The sequence below is a fragment of the Sus scrofa genome, chromosome 14, assembly GCF_000003025.6.
Source record: "Sus scrofa isolate TJ Tabasco breed Duroc chromosome 14, Sscrofa11.1, whole genome shotgun sequence".
NCBI lineage: Eukaryota > Metazoa > Chordata > Mammalia > Artiodactyla > Suidae > Sus > Sus scrofa.
This window is the reverse complement of record NC_010456.5, coordinates 124,718,685-124,738,216: the sequence shown is the minus strand read 5'-3', so window position 1 is coordinate 124,738,216 and position 19,532 is coordinate 124,718,685. Positions and strand designations below refer to the sequence as shown.

General features: G+C 51.9%; 1 protein-coding gene across 1 annotated transcript in view; it reads left to right on the top strand.

The window, feature by feature from the left end:
* The window catches only part of AFAP1L2 (actin filament associated protein 1 like 2), a 106,554-nt gene continuing 87,888 nt past the window's right edge, over window positions 867-19,532 (top strand). The window contains 2 exon segments of the mRNA XM_013983751.2: window positions 867-2,590; window positions 7,993-8,046. Of these exon segments, the coding sequence (XP_013839205.2) occupies window positions 2,575-2,590; window positions 7,993-8,046 (70 nt within the window). The 5' untranslated portion in view covers window positions 867-2,574.

Genomic DNA, 19,532 nt, shown 5'->3' with positions numbered 1-19,532 from the left:
ACCCAAGACCCAGCATGGGAGGGTGGGCACCACACCTGGCCATTGGCAAGATGGGGAAAGGGAGGGACACAACGAAAAAGGAGAACACAGAAAAGCAAGAGCACCCAGTCCCCCCTAAACCCCATTTCCTGTCCCTTGATTCCCCAAAATGTCAGCATTCTCGCCTCAAGCTCCATTTGTCCTATTTTCTGAACCCCCATGAGACCAGCCCACCTGGTAGAGTGGCTGAGAGAACTGAATGAAATAATGTATGTGGGTGAGTTTGAGGGCTCAGGTTCGGGGCCCTAAGGCCTCTGGAGATGCTGGGGGCCCCTTCACGTTCTGCCCCTAACACCCCCACCTGCTAACGCTCCTCTGCATCTGACTCAAGGCTGCTCATCTCTTTTCTAGCTTGTCATCCCCACCTCCAAACCCTGTCCCAACAGCAGTCCCTCAGCCACCCTGCTCAGGCTCTCTGCTGTGCACCTGACGGGGCCTTAGGTAATCTCTGAAGATGGACTGGGTGCCTGAATGGAGACCCTCTCCCCTTGGTCACCTACGTTGCTAGAAATAGCAGAGGCCACCTCGGCACTTCCACACCCTCTGTTCAGGTACGGAGCCCTGGGGTGGAACATTCTGCCTGTTTCTGCCCCTAGTCCTCTCTTCCTCACCTGGGTTTCTACCACCCCAAAGACTTCTCACCTGGCTGGTACAGCTGCCTCCTGTACTCCACCCTCTGCTCAGCTGCCCTGGGAGCCCTGGGCACCTTCACTCTTCAGTGCCACCCAACCTCCTCAACTTTCAGATCCCTTGGTATCCTAGACCCCGAGGCAGCCCTGTGCCCACCCCTCCAGCCTCACCTCCCTCCCCCAACCCCGGAGTCTTCCTTTTGGCTTGAGCAACACAGAACTGTTTGAGCCTAAAATGGCTCACTTCTTTGTCATTGTCCCCCCTGTCCTTCCTGCCTGGAAGGCTGACTCACTCTACCTCTCCTGTTACCTCACTGGGTCTAACTCGTCTTTTAAGACGCAGCTCAGCCATCTCCTCTTCCAGAAGGCTTAGGAGGCTTCTCCAAGCTGGTTCTGGGCCCTGCACTGGGTTCCCAGAATCCTTTGTGCTTGGGTCTCATCAGCGCCTCTACTGGCTGTGCCCTCATTGTTCATTGTCCAAGTGTTCCTCCAGACAGTGACAGCTAGCCTGGCACTTCCTATGGCCCCTGGAAAATTTGGTGAACAAACATCTGAAAGCAGACTACCTGGATGTACTGCCTGCTGTGTTCTCTTTTAGCTGTGGGACTTTGAGCAAGTTGTTTCACCTCTGTCTCAGTTTCTTCAACTCCATGATGGAAATGATACTACTACTCAGATCACAGGGTTATTAGGAAATAAAGGCTGTGCCTGTACAGACCTCAGCAGCAGGCCTGGCTTGTGAGGACGGTTCCATGGACGTTAGCTGCTGGTAGAACTGAGAAAAACATTTCTAAGCCTGCCGGGGCAGAAGGTCTCCAAACATCAGAGCTAAGTCTGCTGTTTCAAGGAAGAATTAGGAAGTCTTTTAGAAAACAGCAGCAGCAGCAGCAACAAATCTTCCTTAAGTGTTCCTTCAAGGAAGTTGGGGGAGATTTGTTGAAAAACCAGGCAGTTCAGCAGAAACCGTGATTGAGATTTTAAAGTGAAAATGGAAGTTTAAAGGAAAACCTGGCTCTTCCTTGGGGACAGCTGAGGAAGACATGGCCTTGTTGAGAGACTGGAGGGACCGATGGCCAAAGGGAGGTAGGGAGGTAAAAGACGTGTGGAACCTGGTGGTGGCGGCGTCGCAGGGTGGTTAGAGCCACGATTGAGCTCCCTATGAAATAGATGCTACCTCTCTGGGGCGGTCCACGCGGTGCCAGCCTGAGAACCTGGCGCTCCTAGATTTGTCCAAGCGGCTTTAGAAATTCTAGTCCTTGGGAGCATCTGGCACAACAGCGCTCAGGGAACCTGAGCTGGGGTAGAAGAAGCAAGTAGCTGTGTGTGCCACCCGCTGCCCAGCCAGAGTGGGGGCGATTCCCGAAGAACTGGGGGCAGACTCTGCTGTCTCTGCCCCATCCCCAAGCCCCCCCACCTCCTTGAAGACTGCCACGGCACAAGCGCGCGGACCCAGGGTTCAAACAGGGGGCGCTCTAGGCGCTTCTCGCCTTGCGACTCAGACCTCAGTCTCACCCTCTAGGCAGTGGGTTTGCAGCCGGGCGCTTGGAAGAACAGCTCTCGTAGGCCCGCCCGAGCTCGCCCCTCCCCGGGGCCTCCCCCAGGATTTGGGCACGTCCCGGTCTCGCTCCCTCCCGCCGCCCCCGGGGCCGGAACGAGAAGCAGCTGCCAGGCAGCCGCAGACGTGTGCGCTGATTGTCCGTCGGGTCTGCCGCGGAGTTCCCCGGCGTGGGCGGCGCTCCGAGCGGGTACCGGGTCCGAGGGCCCCGGGCGCGGCGGCCGCGCCAGGAGGTCCGGCCGCGAGCGTGACCTCACGGGGAGGGGCCAGCGCGGCCGCCCTGGGCGCGGAGCCGAGAGCCGAGAGCGCAGCGCCAGAGCGGAGCCGCGAGGAGCGCACGCCGCGGCCCCGATGGAGCGGTTCAAAGGTGAGGACGCGGGTCCCCGCGCGGGGAGCCTCCACCCGTTTCTTGCCTCTCGCGGCGCGGGAAAGCAGGGCTGGGGATAGCGGGGGGCGTCACTGCGAGCGTCTCGCGTCCCTCTAGGGCTCAGGTGAGCAAGGCCGGCCGCCCCCGCCCAGCCCGGACCTGGGCCGAAGACTCGGGCCACCGGGGCGCCGCAGGCCAGCCCAGCGGGCTCTTAGGTGGCGGCTGCGGCCCGGGCCCTTTGATCCTCCTTGGCGCGGAGGCTGGGGGGTCGACGTGGCGAGGCTTCTCACCTGCTAGAGGACCCGGGGTGCGCTTGGAGACCACCGGCCCCCCCCCCCACGCTTCGGCGGTCTCGGAAAGATGCTGGGGGCGGAGGAGTTCCCCAGTGAGGTCAGAACAGTGCGGGGCTGCTTGGCAGGGCAAAGGGGCGGGTTGCTGGGGCCTCTCACCCGGGCTGCCAGCCGGAATGGAGGGCGTCCTGCAGCCGCCGAAAAAGAGCCTGCGAGGGGATGCGCTTGGGCGGTTAGATGGGGTAGAGTGGGCGCGCAGCTCCGCTCTCGGCTTGGTGGAACCACCCTTATGTCCCGCCGCGCCGGTAACCGTCTGTCTCCGAGCCCTTCTCCGTACCCTTACCCCCAAGCAGGGGCGGGGTGCAGGGACTGGGCCCGAGAGGGGTGCCCGGCAGGTGCAGCGCGTCTCCGCCCGAGGGCTTAGGTAGTGCGCAGCTGGGCGAGTTAAGAGACTTGGCCTGGGCCGTGGATCTTGGCCAAACCCTGGTGGGCGGGCCGGCCCGGGTTGTGCCGGCTGTGCCCGGCTCGCACCCGTGCTCGGAGCCCTGGGGCTGGTGTCTAGAAGCCTTGGATTGCACAGCTTTTGGAAAAGGAGGTTAAAGAGCTGGCCCTGAAGCGCGACGCTGCGGGCACGCCCACCCCCCACCCCAACTCCTTTCCTTTGGGAAAGCTTCTTGCACTTTCTTGTCCTGGACTCCGCCAAACCTGCAAAAGGAAATACTGTTTCTAAATTTGTTTTCCCCTGGGAGCGAAATAAAGGAGAACCGCTCAGATTCCCAAGGCATCTCACGCCCAGTGGTTTCTCGTTTCTGAGCTGACATAAACTTTGGGGGATCGGCTCTAGTTCCCTAAACTAGCTGAATCTTTTGATTTTTCTCATTGTTTTTTCTCTTCTGGGTCACCTGGTTACAGGTGAGGGTGAAAGACCTAAATCTTAGGGCCTCACGTATAAAGGGAGGGTCTTTGCCAAGAGCACAGAAGCTAGCTGGGGAAACAGGGTTAAGTTCGTTGGCAACCTTCCTTTTTTTTTAATTTTTCCTATGAACCCTCTCTGGAGCCTCTCTTCACATTTCTGAGTTGTTTTTTTTTTTTTCCCCTCAAATTCTGCGTAGATCACGTCAGTTTTATGCCTGAATGGCTGAATGCGTCCTTCTGTACTCTCAGAACAGTTGAAGAAGCCCCAGCCCCTCTCCTTCTAGAATGGCCGTTTGCGGCTCCCTCCCCCACTGGGTCCCCCTCCTCCTGCCCTTTGGGAGGGACCCTCACAGGGAAATCAAGACTCGAGTTGCCTCCCCAAGGGTCCCTTCTAGCTCGGAGCCTGCCCTTCCTGAATCGTGTTAGCTCCTGACTGTCGGTCCAGCTTGCAAGCTCCTTTCTCAAATCAGTATATTAATCTTGCTGAGTTAGGGCAAAGGATGACACTCTGGATAGGCTTTCCCAGTGCCCAGTTATTATCAGAAAGTTTTTAAATGAATACCTTTTGACTTGACCCTTAACCTGCGAAAGTCTTCTTGGTAAATCTTTTGAAAGTTTAAAATCCTTCCACCCTCCACCATCCCGAAGAGGTTTTTTTTTTTTTGCCAACTGAAGAAATTTGGTTTCCAGTTCAGTGTGATATGTTTTTGGTAACACATGTCTCTGCCTCCTCATTTTGCAGTAAATCAGAGTGCTCCGTGGATGCATTTGAGAGTTATCTGGATTGCAGAGGCTAATCCGACTCAGCCTTTAGTGCTTAATTCTGGAGAAAAATCTTCTCTGCAGGTTTCACTGGGGAAGGGCCTACTGATGTGTTTACTATACCTTTCAGCTGAGGAATCTGGGGATTTGCCCCACCTGCCTTGCCTCTGAAGGATGTGGATGTCCCCGTTCACTTGAGAAGATGAGTTGTGCTTTGAATACTCATAGAATTGGAAAGTCGATCTGTGCAAAATTAAGCATGTTGAACCATCAGCCAAAATACTACTATCTGTGGTCTCCTCTTGCTGGTCTGAGATTGTGGGCTTTTTTTTTTTTTTTTTTTTGGAAGATAGAACAATTATGGAATGACTAGGTATGGTGGTCTGAACAACAAAATTAAATGGAAAAGCAGGATATACTTGGGCTTTCAGAACATATGTAAAAATCGTAAAGAATTATTTGTGACATTTCTAACATTTGTTATTTAAACACCTCCTTCTGTTTCTAAATGCCCATTTTTTTGAGCTCTCCCTCCTCCCACATAGGTAGAACGCCTCATCACCAGCTCCAGAGTCTCAAGTGTTTAATTTGTAGGAGAAATTGTTTTCCATGTTCCCCCGCCTGCATGTCACGTACTGTACATCTCCAAAACGAGCCTATCATCTGTAGGTTCTGGGCTGATTTTCCGTTGCTCTGTAAGATGTAAAGAAGTGTCTGGAGGTAAAGAGCGTTTGGACCACTCCCTGGTGTGTGAGGCAGAAACATCTCCAGGCTTGCTCCTCATCCCTTCTGAGCCACTGTGACAGCCATGCTTCTCTTAAGCAAAACCAAGGTGGCGGTGGAGAGAGTAAGTGGATTGTCTTCCCCAAAGAGGTGGGACTTTTATAAGAGCTGTCCTAGAAAGAGATGGTAGAGTTGCCATCTCTTGTACCTGGTTCTCTTTGGCATGGTATAAGCTGTGCTCAGTCCTCTGAAGTCCCTTGAGTCGGTTCCCATCCTTGGATGTTTACATATTTATGAATCTCCCAAGGGCATCCTTGTATCACTGTCTGTGAGCCCATTGGCTGAACTCACACCACATGGTCAAGGCTTCTGGTTCCTACTGCTCCTCCAGCTGGTGACTGTGTCCAGGGCCAAATGTGACTGACCTACTATCTGTGGATTGCTCTTGGAACATCCACGCCAAAGCTTCCTGAAATTGCATCACACTTGGATCCAAACAGGCAGGGGTGAGATAGTCACTGTAATTTGGATGACAGTAATTGGTTGAAAGCGTAATCATTCTTTTTCCGTGTTCTTTGGTTTCTGAGTCAGATCACCTGATTCCCAGGAGAGGGCACTTCGTTCTAGGGCACTGGAAGGTGGAGGTGAGCTGGAAAGAGTCAAGCTAGTAAAAATACTTGAAAGCTTATATGGGAATCATGAGATCGGTGGTCAGGGAAGGTCTGAAAACGAAAAATTAAGTAAAAGATGAACGGGGTTGATCTTCATTTTGCCTTCGGAAACATCACCTGTATGGGTGGGAGTTCAGGTTTTTCCCATGCCTGGGAGTTCAGGTTTTTCCCTGTTAACGTCCTACTTAAGGCAGTGCTTCTTTAACCTTAGTCACCCGTGGGAACCATTGGGGGCGCTTTAACAAGTATGGTTGTATAGAGGCTCCACCCAAGACATTCTGATTTAATTGGTCTAGGGGTTCCACTTAGAGCCTTTAGTTTTTAAAGCTCTTCAGATGATTCTCATGAGTAGCCAACACTGAGAGCTATTGAAGAAAGATAATTATATACACACCTTCCTCGCTTGGAAAATTAAGAGCAAGTGTGGCATGAAACGGATACTCCCTCCATGCTCACCTGATGTGGTTTAGCCAAATTGTGTGATAGCTGCAGAAATCGAATGTCACTCACCTGAAGCTATTATAGGCTTTAAAAGGCTGTGGGAACTCTGCTGGAACACGGTCTCAAAGGCGATGCTTCAGAATCCAAAGCTCAGGGTTTGCTCATGGTTGTACTTGACCCTGAGCCCTCCTAGCTTTGAAGCTCTTTGTGTGGGAGCCCTTGATGCTTTGGCAATGAAATGGCCTGAAACAAGAACTGAGAGGTCACCTTTGGTGCAGAAAGGCCAGGAGGGCTCTGAGCCCTTCCCCTCTTCTGAAGGGGCGGGAGCTCTGGGAACTGGGCTGGTTCCAAGCACAATTAAAGGGCCAGGAGGGGCCACCGCGCTTCAAAGCCAAGGAAGCTGCACCAGTTTTCTTCCAAATCCCTTTAATGGTGGGAAATGTTTCTCTAAAGACGTGTGTCATCCAGAGGAGGGAGACTTTCCCCCAGCCAAGGGAGGATGGCACGTCTGCCGGAGGAGCCCAGGCTGAGAGCAGTCGGGGTGCAATGAAGAGGCAGCGGCTTGGGAACCAGAAGACCCACGGCCTCGGTTTCCTCATCTAGAAAATAACTTCCAGTGCTCGCTCATCGGCTTTATGAGCAACTCTCCGCACTACTTGCCCTGTGGTCCCTGAGGAATCTTGGAGGGAGGATGTGTGACTTGGGGAGAGAGGGGAATGGGGTGGGGGGGGGCTGCAGGTAGCCCAGCAGAGGCCCGTTTAGGCTTGTGATTCTTATAAATACAACCAATTTCCTGTTGTAAGTGGCGAGCGATGGCAGGAGGATGCCATCGGCCGCATGGGGAATTTGTTTCTCAAGGACTTTTCTCCAAAGCCTGGAATCACGCTCTGAAACACAGGACTTTTTTCACTCCCGTTGGAGACACAGGTCCACGGAGGCCTAAAGAGATTAAGGAACCACTCAGACAGTCAGAGACAAGATAAGGAGTCCCTGAGAACTGGGTTTCAAAAGGGTAGAATTCCTGTTCTCATATGAGCAAGGGCTGATTTAGAAAGAAGTCCTCAAAGCAGTTTCAGACCCCTTCCTCATCCGTGTCCCTTTAGCCAGGAAGGGATTAGCCCCTCAGTGAACCTCTCCTCAATCTTCAGGACTTAACCCACAGGCCTCCTCCTCCAGGAAGCCTTCCCAGAGTGGCTCCATAGTTCCCCCCCTGTTTTAGGTAGAGCATATTGTAAGGGCCCAACAAATATTTGTTGAATTAAAGTCACATTGTCTTACCGTGATCTGTCTCTTTGTCTGTTTCTCCTGAAACCTGATCAAGCCAAGGATGTCTTTCTCCTCCAAGGCTCCCTCCTCCTCAGCCCCTAGGGCCCTGCCAGGCATAGAGTAAGTGCCCTGGACATGATGGGGGTCAAAGAGTGAATGAATGCATCCCAGGCAACAAGAGCCTCTCGTCTCCCAGTTCTGTCCTCGAGAGCCGACCTGGGTCACAAAGGGAAAGGAGGCAGGATCTCAAAGCCAGATTCCAGAAGCGGAGATGCAGGCCCACAGTGGCCGCCTTTGGCTTTCCCGACTTGAGCCTTGTTTCTGTCTGTTCCAGCACAGGGGTGTTGCTGTCTGGTGGTGCAGAGAAGGATGCTGCAGGTTTCTGCCTGTGAGTATGAGCCTGCCTGTGCCCTCTGCAGCAGCTCACCCGGCCTCCACGGCTCCCGAGGGTGCAGACCTGGCTCTGCCCATGCTCTGGACTGATGGCTGAGGGATCTCATGGAGCTGCCCGCCGGCGGCCTGGGCACCTTGGGGCTCAGGGTTCTAATCTGGCCTTTGCCACTAACTTGCTGTGCGACCTTGGGCAAGTCACTTAATCTCTCTGGGCCTTGTTTCCTCATCTGTGCAAGTGAGGATAATGATTACTAACTGCCGCTTGGTGGAATAACTTGTGAGAGCTACCGTGCCGTACTTATAAGGGGTAATGTTATGTTAATTCAGGGAGCAGTACCCTGAAACCGCTACGACATGGTTCTGACCCCACCGGTTCCTGCCATCCTCGGGGGCATGGGTGGTCCTCACAATTAACGTGGGTACCAGTATGCCCATCACACACTTTACGAAGCTATTGGGGCTGCTCAGCCTGTCCCCAGGCAGCCTGGCTTCTCAGAGCATCTCTGTAACCGTCCCCCCCACCCCACCCCGAGGTCAGCTGGAAAGGAAATGGGCAAGGAATTTCTCTGATGGCTCAGTAAGTTTACATATGGGAGAGGCCTGAACTTCTAACAAGAGCATCAAGCTCTGCTAATTTTCTGTCACTTGGCTCTCACCTTCTCCCTAGTTAGTCTCAAAACTAACCAAAAAAAAAAAAAAAAAAAAAAAAAACCTCCACTGAGAGGGAGAGGTCAAAGAATATCTAGAAAAAGTAGGAGCAGGCATCACCACGCTGCGTGGTGCAAAGGCAGGTTGAGCCCAGCATGTTTTCATGTCAGGTCTCCCTGGGAGCAGGCAAGAGCACAGACACCAACAGAAGCCCTGCTCTGCTGTTTTCTAAGCAGACCCCTGAGTTCTCACTTCCTAGAGCCCCTCCCAGGGACTTCAAAGCCAGCAAGCCCATGCAGTGTGGTGAGCTCTGCCCAGGGGCACGGCCCCAGCGGTTGCAGATCGGCCTCCTGCTCCTGGTTAAACGGAAGGAGGATGGGTAGCTGTGAGCTCAGAGAGTGGCTTGCTGCTTCCAGAAGGAGTCGGAGCAGAGCGACGTGCGTCCCTGTCCTTGGAGGTAGCTTTCCAAGGGAGGCCGACCAACTGTCCCAGTTTGCCTAGGGCTGTCCTGGCTTTGCCACTCAAAGGGCCAGATCCCAGGACATCTCTTAGTCCCAGGCAGACCCGAGGTGGTGCGTCACCCTGTTCCCACGCCTTGGCTTTATTCAAAGGCCTTAAATCAAAAATGTGGTTACTCCATAGCAAAGGTGAACTAGAGCCAATTATTTCGTCTCTGACAAGAAAGCAAAAGTCCAAAGCTTTAAAACTAGCAGTTTGTAACTAATGACAAGTGATTCACACCAGTATCCTCAGGGAGAGAAGCCAGACTCTAAAAGCCTATACACTGTGTGATTCCATTTGTGTGATTTTCTGAAATAGGCAAAAACTGTCGGAAAAGAAAACAGGTCATTCATTGCTGGGACAAGGGGTTCACCGCAAAGGGGCATGGAGGGAAGTTTCTAGAATGATAGGTATCTTCCTTTTTGGAATCTTTATGGTGGTGACAGTGACACAGCTCTAGGTATTTGTGAAAACACAGAAGCATGCAGTCAACCGGGAAGTGGTTTTTGTTTGTTTGTTTGTTATACCCCATGTGTAAGTTATACCTCCTGAAAGCTGACTTTAAAACAAACCCTCGCTGTTGGTGACTCTGTGGTCTAGATGAAGAATCCATCCAGCGTGTAGTTGGCCATCACAGGTTGTAAATAGAACCTGAGGTCTTGGTATGGTCATGCCTGCCGCCACCTGGAGGTGCAGCCGAAGAGGGTGAGCAAGAATTTTAGAGCAAAACAAAAAGACCAGTGGTCCCCTCGTCCATGCAAGAGACTTTTCTGTGGGCACAGACAGGATGATGGTGAAAGCTCTCCCCCAGCCAGAGAAAAGGAAAAGCGTTCCCCTAAAGCCCAGGCAGCAGATGTGCCCAGGAGGGTCACGGAATATTGAAGCATTAGCTCTCCTATCCTGGGAATCCTGCTGCTGCTGAGCACACATGGATAGCTATTGTATTGATGTGGGCAGCCTTCTTGCTGCAAGTTTTTTATTTTGTCACCAATAAAGTTGTTGAATTGAGTACCCATGTCTGCACCATGAGTATTCCTGGCTGACCCTTTGTCTTTGGCAGTCCTGTGTGTCTGTGCTAGCTAGGACGGATTTCGAGGGAGGGAGAATGCATGATTTTGCAAAATCCTGCACCCAATCCCATGTAAGGGATCAGACCTCCCGTTTCCAGGCAGGGAAAAACCAGCCTTTGCTCACCAGCCCAGGACTTGGGATATTTCCGGGTTCCAAGAGAAGGAGGAAGCATCATTCTGGTGGTCCTCATGGGATCTGAAGAGCTTAATGGCTCCCAAACCCCCACCCCATGTTGAACTGGCTTGTTCTTCCAGTGATGCGTGTCTGGCTCTGTGACCCGGGCAGCTGGATCTTAAAGGATCTGTGTCTTCTCCCTTAAGTACAGTGGGTTGGAAGGTCCTCCATCCATGAGGACTGTACGGGCGCAGATGATTTTCAACCCTGAATCAATGACCCAGACTTTCACACCTGCCACTCTTCTTAATCATAAGTATGTCCAGGATGCTCGGAAAGGCAAGTCCGTTCTACCTGTTTGGGGGATATCCAGGAAGAATTGCTGAAAAATAGCAGAATAATAATAGAATAATGGCAGTCCTCAGTTCTAATTGTCTTTGTTGGAGGACAGTGGCAGGGGGTGGGGAAGAGGCAGGGAGCAGATTTTGTGCATATTTGCTGTGAATTTTCCCTGATGCCGGGTCAAGCCTGGCTTGTAGCGGGTCCCCCGAGGAAGGGCCAGCCCAAGGGCCCACTTCTAGGTTGGGTACAAGCATGAGCACTTGTTTGAGGGCTGCAGAGGAGAAGCTGGGTGTACATGGGTGGGGAAATTCCAGACACTTCCATACCTGGACTGCCAAACTGTTGCCACCATCTCCCCAGGCTACCCTGGCATGCTGGCATTTTTGGGGTTTCTGGGGACTGTCTGGGTCTCAGTCTTCCTCTTAGACCAACAAGTGGGAATCGTGCCATTTCCTTCCATCCTCCGCCCCCCGCCTTTTCTTCTCCCCCAGTTTTCACACAACAGGATTTATTCATATTAACTCTATTCAAGTCCCCAGATGGGGGGAGAAAAAAAAGATTGTATTGAATGAGCTTATTGTTTGACGATTTCACTGGCTTCTTTTATTTAATACCCACAGTCCTAGAACATATTGAGCTGATTTACTAAAATTCAAATACGGGCCTTCGGGAAGAAACTCTGCGAGGGTGCCGGGTGGCCCTGATGCTGGGGCTGGGACCTACTGGGTAGAGGGCTTGCTTGGGGCATCTTATCTTCATCTTCACGCTCTTGGGTCTCCTTGGGGCAAATGTTCTCACTAACAATCCCAGACTTCTTATGAGCTTGAAAAGGTCACCATCCTACTGCCCTTTGCATTGTCAGGCCTTTTGTGGCCTCCCCTTCTAGCACTTTCTTTGAAGACATGACGATGGACACCACCCCTAGGACGGCTGTTAACAGAGGCCCCCTGTGGCTTGTGCTTGGTAGTTTCCCGCACGAGTGGAAGGAAATTAAGGGTGGTGACACGGCAGAACTTGGGCAGCAGCCACAAGTCTCAACCTCGCCTCTACTGTTTGAATGGCTGATGCGGTGCGGCTGGTCCATGACAGTCAGAGTTGGTTTACATGTCTTTTAGCATGTTTTGGAGATGGGGTCTCTGCAGATGAAATTACTGGAGTTGTGGCTGAGGATCCCAGTGTGTATGATGGGCCAGTGTGTTCTCCTGGTGCTTGGTGACAGCTTCAGGTGCCGGGGCCCTAGGGCATCTCCCGAGAGAGCCACTGCAGGCACCTGAGCTGGGGTGAAACTCCTGTCTCACTGGAGACAGTGGAAGCCTGTCTCTGGTTCAAGTCGGTAACATCCCAGATGCCCCAGAGTTAGACTCTGGCAAAGCAGGTCAGGCTGATGACAAAACCATCACAGGCAAGTGTGAGTGTTAGGTGCTGCAGGACCCCTGCTGGGTGGGCATAGCTTCACATACAGGCACCATTCTCTACCCACCCCCACCCATCTCCTTTTCTCTCTCTCCCTCCTCCCTCCCCCCTCTTCTTTCATTCCTTTATTCTCTTTCTCTCTCTCTCTCTCTCTCTCTTTTTTTTTTGTCTTTTTAGGGTCACACCCGCAGCACATGGAAGTTCCCAGGCTAGGGGTCAAATCAGAGCTGCAGCTGCCAGCTTACACCACAGCCACAGCAATGCAGGATCTGAGCTGCGTTTGCGACCTACACTGTAGCTCAAGGCAACACTGGATCTTTAACCCACTGAGCGAGGCCAGGGATCGAACCTGCATCCTCCTGGATCCTCGTTGGGCTTGTTACCACTGAGCCAGGATGGGAACTCCCCTCTTCCTCTTGACTTTCTCCTACTTTCTGACTTTTTTTTTCCCCCGGCAATTCTGTTCTGGTCTCCCTTTAGAAAAAGGATTTTCCCCAGGAACTTAAGCCAGAAAGACCCAGAAAGAAAGTGTGTCCCTTGTCCCAGGTCTCTGCTCTCCTTTCTAACAGCCAAGGCTAGAATCTCAGGCTTCCCCAGGAGGAGCTAGTGACCTCAGACAGCGTGGGAAATGGGGTGTGCTCCCTGCCCTATAAGGAACAACTTCTTCCTTCCTGGAAGAGGAGGCCTGAGTGAAATCTATTGGGCATGCCCCCCCCCCATGCCCCATCAGGCCCTGCAAATTGTCATTCCACACTGCCAGCTGCCAAGAAGGCCACCTTCCCCAGCTCTCATGATCCGAGCCATGTGCTAAGCCTGAGACCTTGCCAGTCCCTCCCCCTGACCCGGCTCAGGTTACTGTGAGGGGTCACAGTGACTGGGATTCCCAGGAGGGGTCTCACGCTCTCTGTTGGTCCTTAAATGGCCTGTAGCCCACTGACCTCCGAGGGGTGGAGGAAGCAGGCCTGGGGGGGGGGGCTCCTCCCACTGCCATCCCAAGCTCCCTGGAAATGAGCATCAGAGGAGGGCCTGGCACCCGCACGGGGAGGGGAGCATGAGAACATTGCTATAGTTTGGAGAAACGTTCCAAACATGAAGGCTCCACATGGACTAAAATAATTTTTTCCCATTGACCTCCTGGCTTCTCCATGGGCAAGCGTCCATCTCCCGCCCATCCGATGCTGGTTTGGGGTATGTAATTGTAAACAGTTCAGGCTGGGAGCAAATCTCGGAGAGTTATGGGATCCAGGTGTCGCTCCCGGCTCGCCCGGCACTGGTTCCCTCGAGAGTGGGGAAGGGCGTCCTGTTCTCCCAGGGAGAATTTAGTCTGTAGCGTTTGAGATCAAGTCCTTTGCAAGCATAACTCCCTGCCCTGCGCCCACCCCCGCCCTGGTCTCTAAGACGGGGGGCTCTATTTCATGAGTGAGTCTCTTCGTGTGTGGGGGTTTGCTTCTCTGACCCCGAAGAAAGGGCCCCGCGTGCTGTCGCATCTGCAGGGAGGCCCGTGTTCTCTGGGTGGGAACCTGGGGCCCGCTCCCCAGGACCAGCTCCGGGTCAGTTTCAGCCTCGTTTCTCAAGTACCACTGGATGCCTGACGGAGCATGGCAGCTGGCCGACAGGAGCCTCTTGTCCAAGCAGGAGGCCTCTGAAGCGTGCAGGCAGCCTCGGGCCCTTCATTACCTCCCTGGCCCGAGCTGGGGAGCTGGAAGTCACCTCTGAGCCAAAGTGATCACAGGGATGGTGTTGGAAAATGCCTTTGATCAGTTGGGGGCATGTGGGGGACACAGATATTGGGGACTGGCTTACCCCCTTTGCATCCTTGCAGCTCCCGACACACCTACGGGTGGGGCCCCAGTGAAGGGGAAGGAAGCTGGTCAACCATTCACGTCACAGATGTCAGGCATGACTGGGACGTGTGTGTGGTGTGTGTATCTGATCTGTCTTAGAGGAAAGGAGGCATCGGATGACAATCGGACCCATTTTTTTTTTTTTTTAATTTCCTAAAGCTATTTCCCTAATGCCCTTAAAGGATAAGATTGATGTCCTACAAGATTGCTTTTTCTGCCCTGGGGAGCCTGAGGCAGCTTGGAAGATAGTGAGAGTCTACCTTCTGCTGGGGTGGAGTGATGTCCAGATCCCAAGCTTATCTGTCAAGGCTCACTCAGCCTTGACACCTTGACCTTGGACCCCCAACCACCCCTCAGTGCTTCTTGCTCAGCCCTCTCTGTGCCTTCATACTTGGCCACCATGTGTCTGTGCATATGGATTTCTTCTCTGGCTGGAAAAAATAAGGGTCGTTACATAGCTTGGAGTAAAACATTCTCTGCAAATGGCTCCCCCCCCACCCCCCTGCAAAATACTACCATTGCTGAGTGTGAAAATGGTTTAGATTCAGGAGGAAACAGCTGGCTGGCAGAGATCCTGCTGGGGTCTGGGGTAGGATTCAGCTGTGTCACTAAACGACTTTATTTGGTACATTTCCGGCGCAGGCACCCCTGGCAGTTGGGGAATTGTGTGTCTGGGAACTTTCATCAAGGCAAGAGCAGCAGCCAGAACTGCTTCTAGCGGAGGCCAGGAAGGGACGTCTTCCGGTCATTCAGGACAATCCAGACCTGTCCAATGGGTGTCTCTTATCCACCTTGGGCGTTTAACTTGGATGCTCATGAACCTTTTCTTTCTAGAATATTCTGTCTGTAGGTTTCTGTGAGACTTCAGTACCTTGCTGTGTAGCAAGGTGAGCCCAGACTTCTTAGGGTCCCTGAACCAGGCCTCTTCCTTGGGTGCAGGCGTGTCTAAGGCAACTCACCAGTGGCTGTGGGGAGAGCAAGGATGGCACTAGAGAAAATCTGAGCTCCTTCTGCACATGGTCCCTTCCCGTTTGTCCAGCCTCTGTGACTTTCTTCCTTTGTCCTATGCCCCCCCCCCATACTGGGTCCCTTGTGGTTCCCCATATTGGACTTTTACAAGTGCTGTTCATTGGCCTGGAATGTTCTCCCCTCAGGGCTGCCTGCCAGGCTCATTTATCAAGGCTCACTCAGCCTTGACTTTGACGCTGAAACCTTTAACCCCCCACCACACCTTGCATGACCCACTGGGTCATTGGGTCCATGTTACAGTTGATGGGAAGTCAGTGTTTCTAGGAGGCTGAAAGCTCAAAAGTCAAAAGCTCTGATTCCTCTTTGTGTCCAAGCACCTAACTCCATGGATATATGTTGTCAGCGCTCATGTATGAAATTGTATGATTGAGAAACGGTTGCTGTCCTCACGTTTTCCAAGTTTGCATCAAAGTTAAGGGCTCTGTTCATTAGAGAGCACCCCGGGCAAAGGCAGTAGGCAGCTGGCAAATGGAGAGAGAGATTTACAAGGTCTCAAAGCGTCGGGGTAATTAACATTTAGAATATACAGGGAGCTCCTGCACACTGGCCAGGAAAAGGCAGAGATCTCAACAGAAAAGAAGGTGAATTAAGGGTATGAATGGAGTTTACAGGTGAAAGAGCTTCCAAAATGCTAAGGAGCCCCTGCAGAGGCATTGGGACTCCTCTTTAGTTATCAGAGCCAAACCAACCAAAGCAAGCACTGGGTAGTCTGGCAGGAGGGAGGGGCTACAGGGCACCAAGTGTGCTCAGAACACACAGAACTTTCTGAATGGGGCCACACTGGGCAGGTTTGAAGATGATCTTGGCAGCATTATTGTCATGATGGGGAGTGGGAAGGTCTTGGTGTCACCTGGGAGTAAGTGACCCATGACAGGGGTCGCACATTCTAGAAAATTCTGCAGCAGTAGAAGCAATGGATGAAGCTCTCTACGCAGAAACATAGATGGCTCTTTAAGACATAGTGCTGACAGAAAGGTAAGAAGCAGAATAGCACATTTGACAATCGCATTTAAGGACATTAAAAATTCACAAAGCAGGAGTTCCTGTTGTTGCTCAGCGGAAACGAACCCGACTAGTATCCACAATGCGGGGTTGATCCCTGGCCTTGCTCAGTGGGTTAAGGATCTAGCGCTGCTGTGTAGGTCACAGATGCAACTTGGATCCTGTGTTGCTGTGGCTATGTGCTGTTGCTGTGGCAGCCGCAGCTCCAACTCAACCCCTCGCCCAGGAACTTCCATATGCCACAGGTGTGGCCCTAAAAAGAAAAAAAAAAAATTCACAAAGCAGTACACATACAAATAAAAAGATGCATAATAGAGAGACCAACATCTCTGTTGGTAGCGGGGAATGGTCTATGGGCATGAAAGGGAATTCGTAAGAGTTTGCTTACAGTCTGTTGCTGATGCTAGAAGCCTACAGATCTGACTCGAAGCAGAATTTGGCACTGTGATGGCAACGCTAGAAGCATAAGCCGTGTGCTGTGCAGAGATGGGGGTGGGCAGACACTATCTCCTGCAGCCCCCTACCCCCACCATGGGGAAGAATAAATGGGGAGGCGACTATCTTTCTTCTAATCAGTGGGCTGTACATGACCCTTTGCCCCTGGTGATAATAGACCACACATACAATTCACTCCAAAGCTAATGCTTTGTTAGAGCTGCAGCAGGGACTAGCAGTTTTCCGTGGTCATCAGGGGAGGGGATGCTTGTAACCCACCCTCAGATAAGCCTGGGCTGGTAGAGCTAGCTTTTACTAGTTGTGTATTTTGCAGTCACCTTGAGTCACTCTGGGGTCCCGGCGTCATCTTTGGGTTTGCATTGCTGATATGTACACACAGGTCACAGCCAAGAACCACTGTTCCAAGGATTTATCAGACTGAGTCGAGGGCACTGGAATTGGATGTTTCTAGTACTTGATTGACTGGACATGAAGTTGCTAGACTCTGTACAGCAGTTAATATTTGCTTCTCTCCACCCAGGAGATGGGACTATTCACTCCCATCACTGCATCCAAATAAAAGCACGTCCATCCGGATCCAACAGAGCCAGGGTCTGTTGGATCTGGATGGAGTTGCCCCTAACAGTTTTCGTTCCATCTTTATTTCTACCTGAAATATACTTGTTATCCTTTGGGGGCTTTTTTTGTTGGTTTTTTTAAGTCTTCTTGAGATTCAAAGATGTATGTGGTAAAGAGCCATTTGGACCAGGGGGTACCACTGCCCGCTTCTGCTCTGCCCAGTGTGTGCTCTTTGAGGTTGCCTGGGCCAGGGAGATGGGGCCTGGAGCTGCCTGGGGGCTTGCGAGCGTGGGCAGAAGGGCTAACTCTTTGGGTGTGGCTCAGCGGGCGGGCAGCAAATCCAACTGTGCATAAAAGCCAAGAACTAATGCTTAACGTTTTTAGAAAATGGAAAAAGCCCTGATTTTGGCTCTGCCGGTTCGATGGTTTTCCCATCGTTCTTTCTCATGGGCTAATGTCTTTTTCTTCTAGCCGTTCTTCATCTGAAATGTCTGTTGATGGACCACGTTCAGTTTCTGCTCCCTGTCTCTGGACCGGTGTTCCCCATTCCTGGGTCCACTGGAATGGGTATACCTCTGTTAAGTTCAAGTGTCAGCCCCTGGGTCCTTTGCAGTTAGAAGGATTTGTGATTTTGTAATGAACTTGCTGGGGTCTGTAAATAGCCCTTGGTAGCGGGCAAAGTTCCAGGTGTTCACACCACAGGCAATTTTCGAGCTTCATCAAGCACCAGGTGTCACCTGGGTGTTGGGATCAAGCTGGGCACAGTGGTAAGGGGGCTTCTGTCTTAGAGGAGCTTATCTTCTGGAGGAAGAAAGCAGACCATGAGCAAGCAAGCACAGTTCGAAAAAATGATAATTTCAGGTAGTAGTAATATCGCAGGATGTTGTGAGAGTAATTGGCAGGGGTGGAGGCAGGAAGAGGACCAGGGGGTCATGGAAAGTCTCTCTGAGATGACATTTGGGTTGAGATATAAATGAGGAGGACCCTGCCGCTTGGAGAACCAGGGTTGGGAGTTCCAGGCAGAGGGAAGAACAGATGCAAAGCTTCTGAGGTCTTGAATAGTGTGGATTTAGGGAGGGGGAGCAAAACTTAGCAGCAGGGAGGGTGGAGAGAGATGAGGTGGGTGAGCTGGGAGCTTGCATCTTATTCTGAGAGTACTTTATAGGCAGTGAAATTTAGCTTCCCAGACACCCACTGCCTCCTAACTGGGAGGGTGACCACCAGTCTTTATTCTGCAGGAAAACATCAAGCACATCCTAAAAGAATATTCTCCTTCATACTTCTTTGAAGAAGTTGAGGTGCTCCAGACACAGTGTACTGAAGGGGGTTCTGAGGGTGAGACTGGCAGGGAGAAGGCCTGCAGGTGTACAGCTCATTGGCGGCAGGTGTAAGACTATTGCCTGGTGTTCCCAAAGGGTGGTGCTGCCTCCTTCCCATCAGGCAAAGCCCTGGAAAGAAAGCAGCTCTTTGACCTCTGAACCATCCAACATCTCAGGAATTATTTCTCCCTTTAAGAGGCAGGGAATTCCTTATTCCCTCTCTGGGCCAATGTTAGGGGATACAGTAATGGTTGAGAGTTGCAGGCAGATCCAGCTTGAATACTTGCGATGGTGACTAATTACGTGTCCTCTCTGAGCCTCAGCAGCTCCACATAAAAGGGGCTGATTGTTCTCTTCCATAGAAGTTTGTAAGGGCTGAATGAAATCTTGGGGCTTATTGGTAGGTTCAGCACAGGATCAGAGCCCCAAAAGGCAGTTATGGGTAGTAGTAGGTGATGGTGGGCTGAATTTGCACAATCTGCCATGTTTATTTCTGATGCCTAAAACCTCTGCATTTACTCGTACCACCATTAAGGTGTGCAGGGGAGGGGAAAGCTGATTGGCATATAGAAGAGCTGTTTCCTGTTTCTGAACCCATTAGTATGAGACCATGGTGCCTCATTAGTCCTCTGTCACCCCAGCCTCAGTTTTCCCCATCTGTAACCGCTCCACTCCTGTCCCAGGCTTGTTGGGAAGATCTATGGAAAAGTTTGCATAAAAGTGTTCGGAAAACTGGAATGCGCAGAGCATGTATAAAGAGGGATTATTTCAGTGCTGGACTGGGAATTGCATAGCAGGCAAAGGCAAGTTCATCGTGCTTCCTTAGTCATTGCTAGTTGTTCCTGACCAGTTCTCAACCCTAGGGGATTTATGGCCAGAAGGTGGGCTATCTGGGTCGTGGGAATTCTATCTATTCTTGCATAGAATCACATCCGAAATTGGCTGATGAGATGGGCAGTTAGATGCGGGAATTACAGTCAGCAGTGACGTCTCAGCAAGAGATTCGGTCAGGCTGGTGAAGTTCATTTCAGTCCTGCAGGCAGAGGACCCTTCCATGCAGAGTGTCCATCTGCGAGACACACGGGGTGATAAGCCCTGCACAGTCACAGGACCAGTGCCACATGGCCCAGGTACCCATCACAACCCTACAAAAGCATCTGCTTGGAAACACGTTGCTCTAGGGG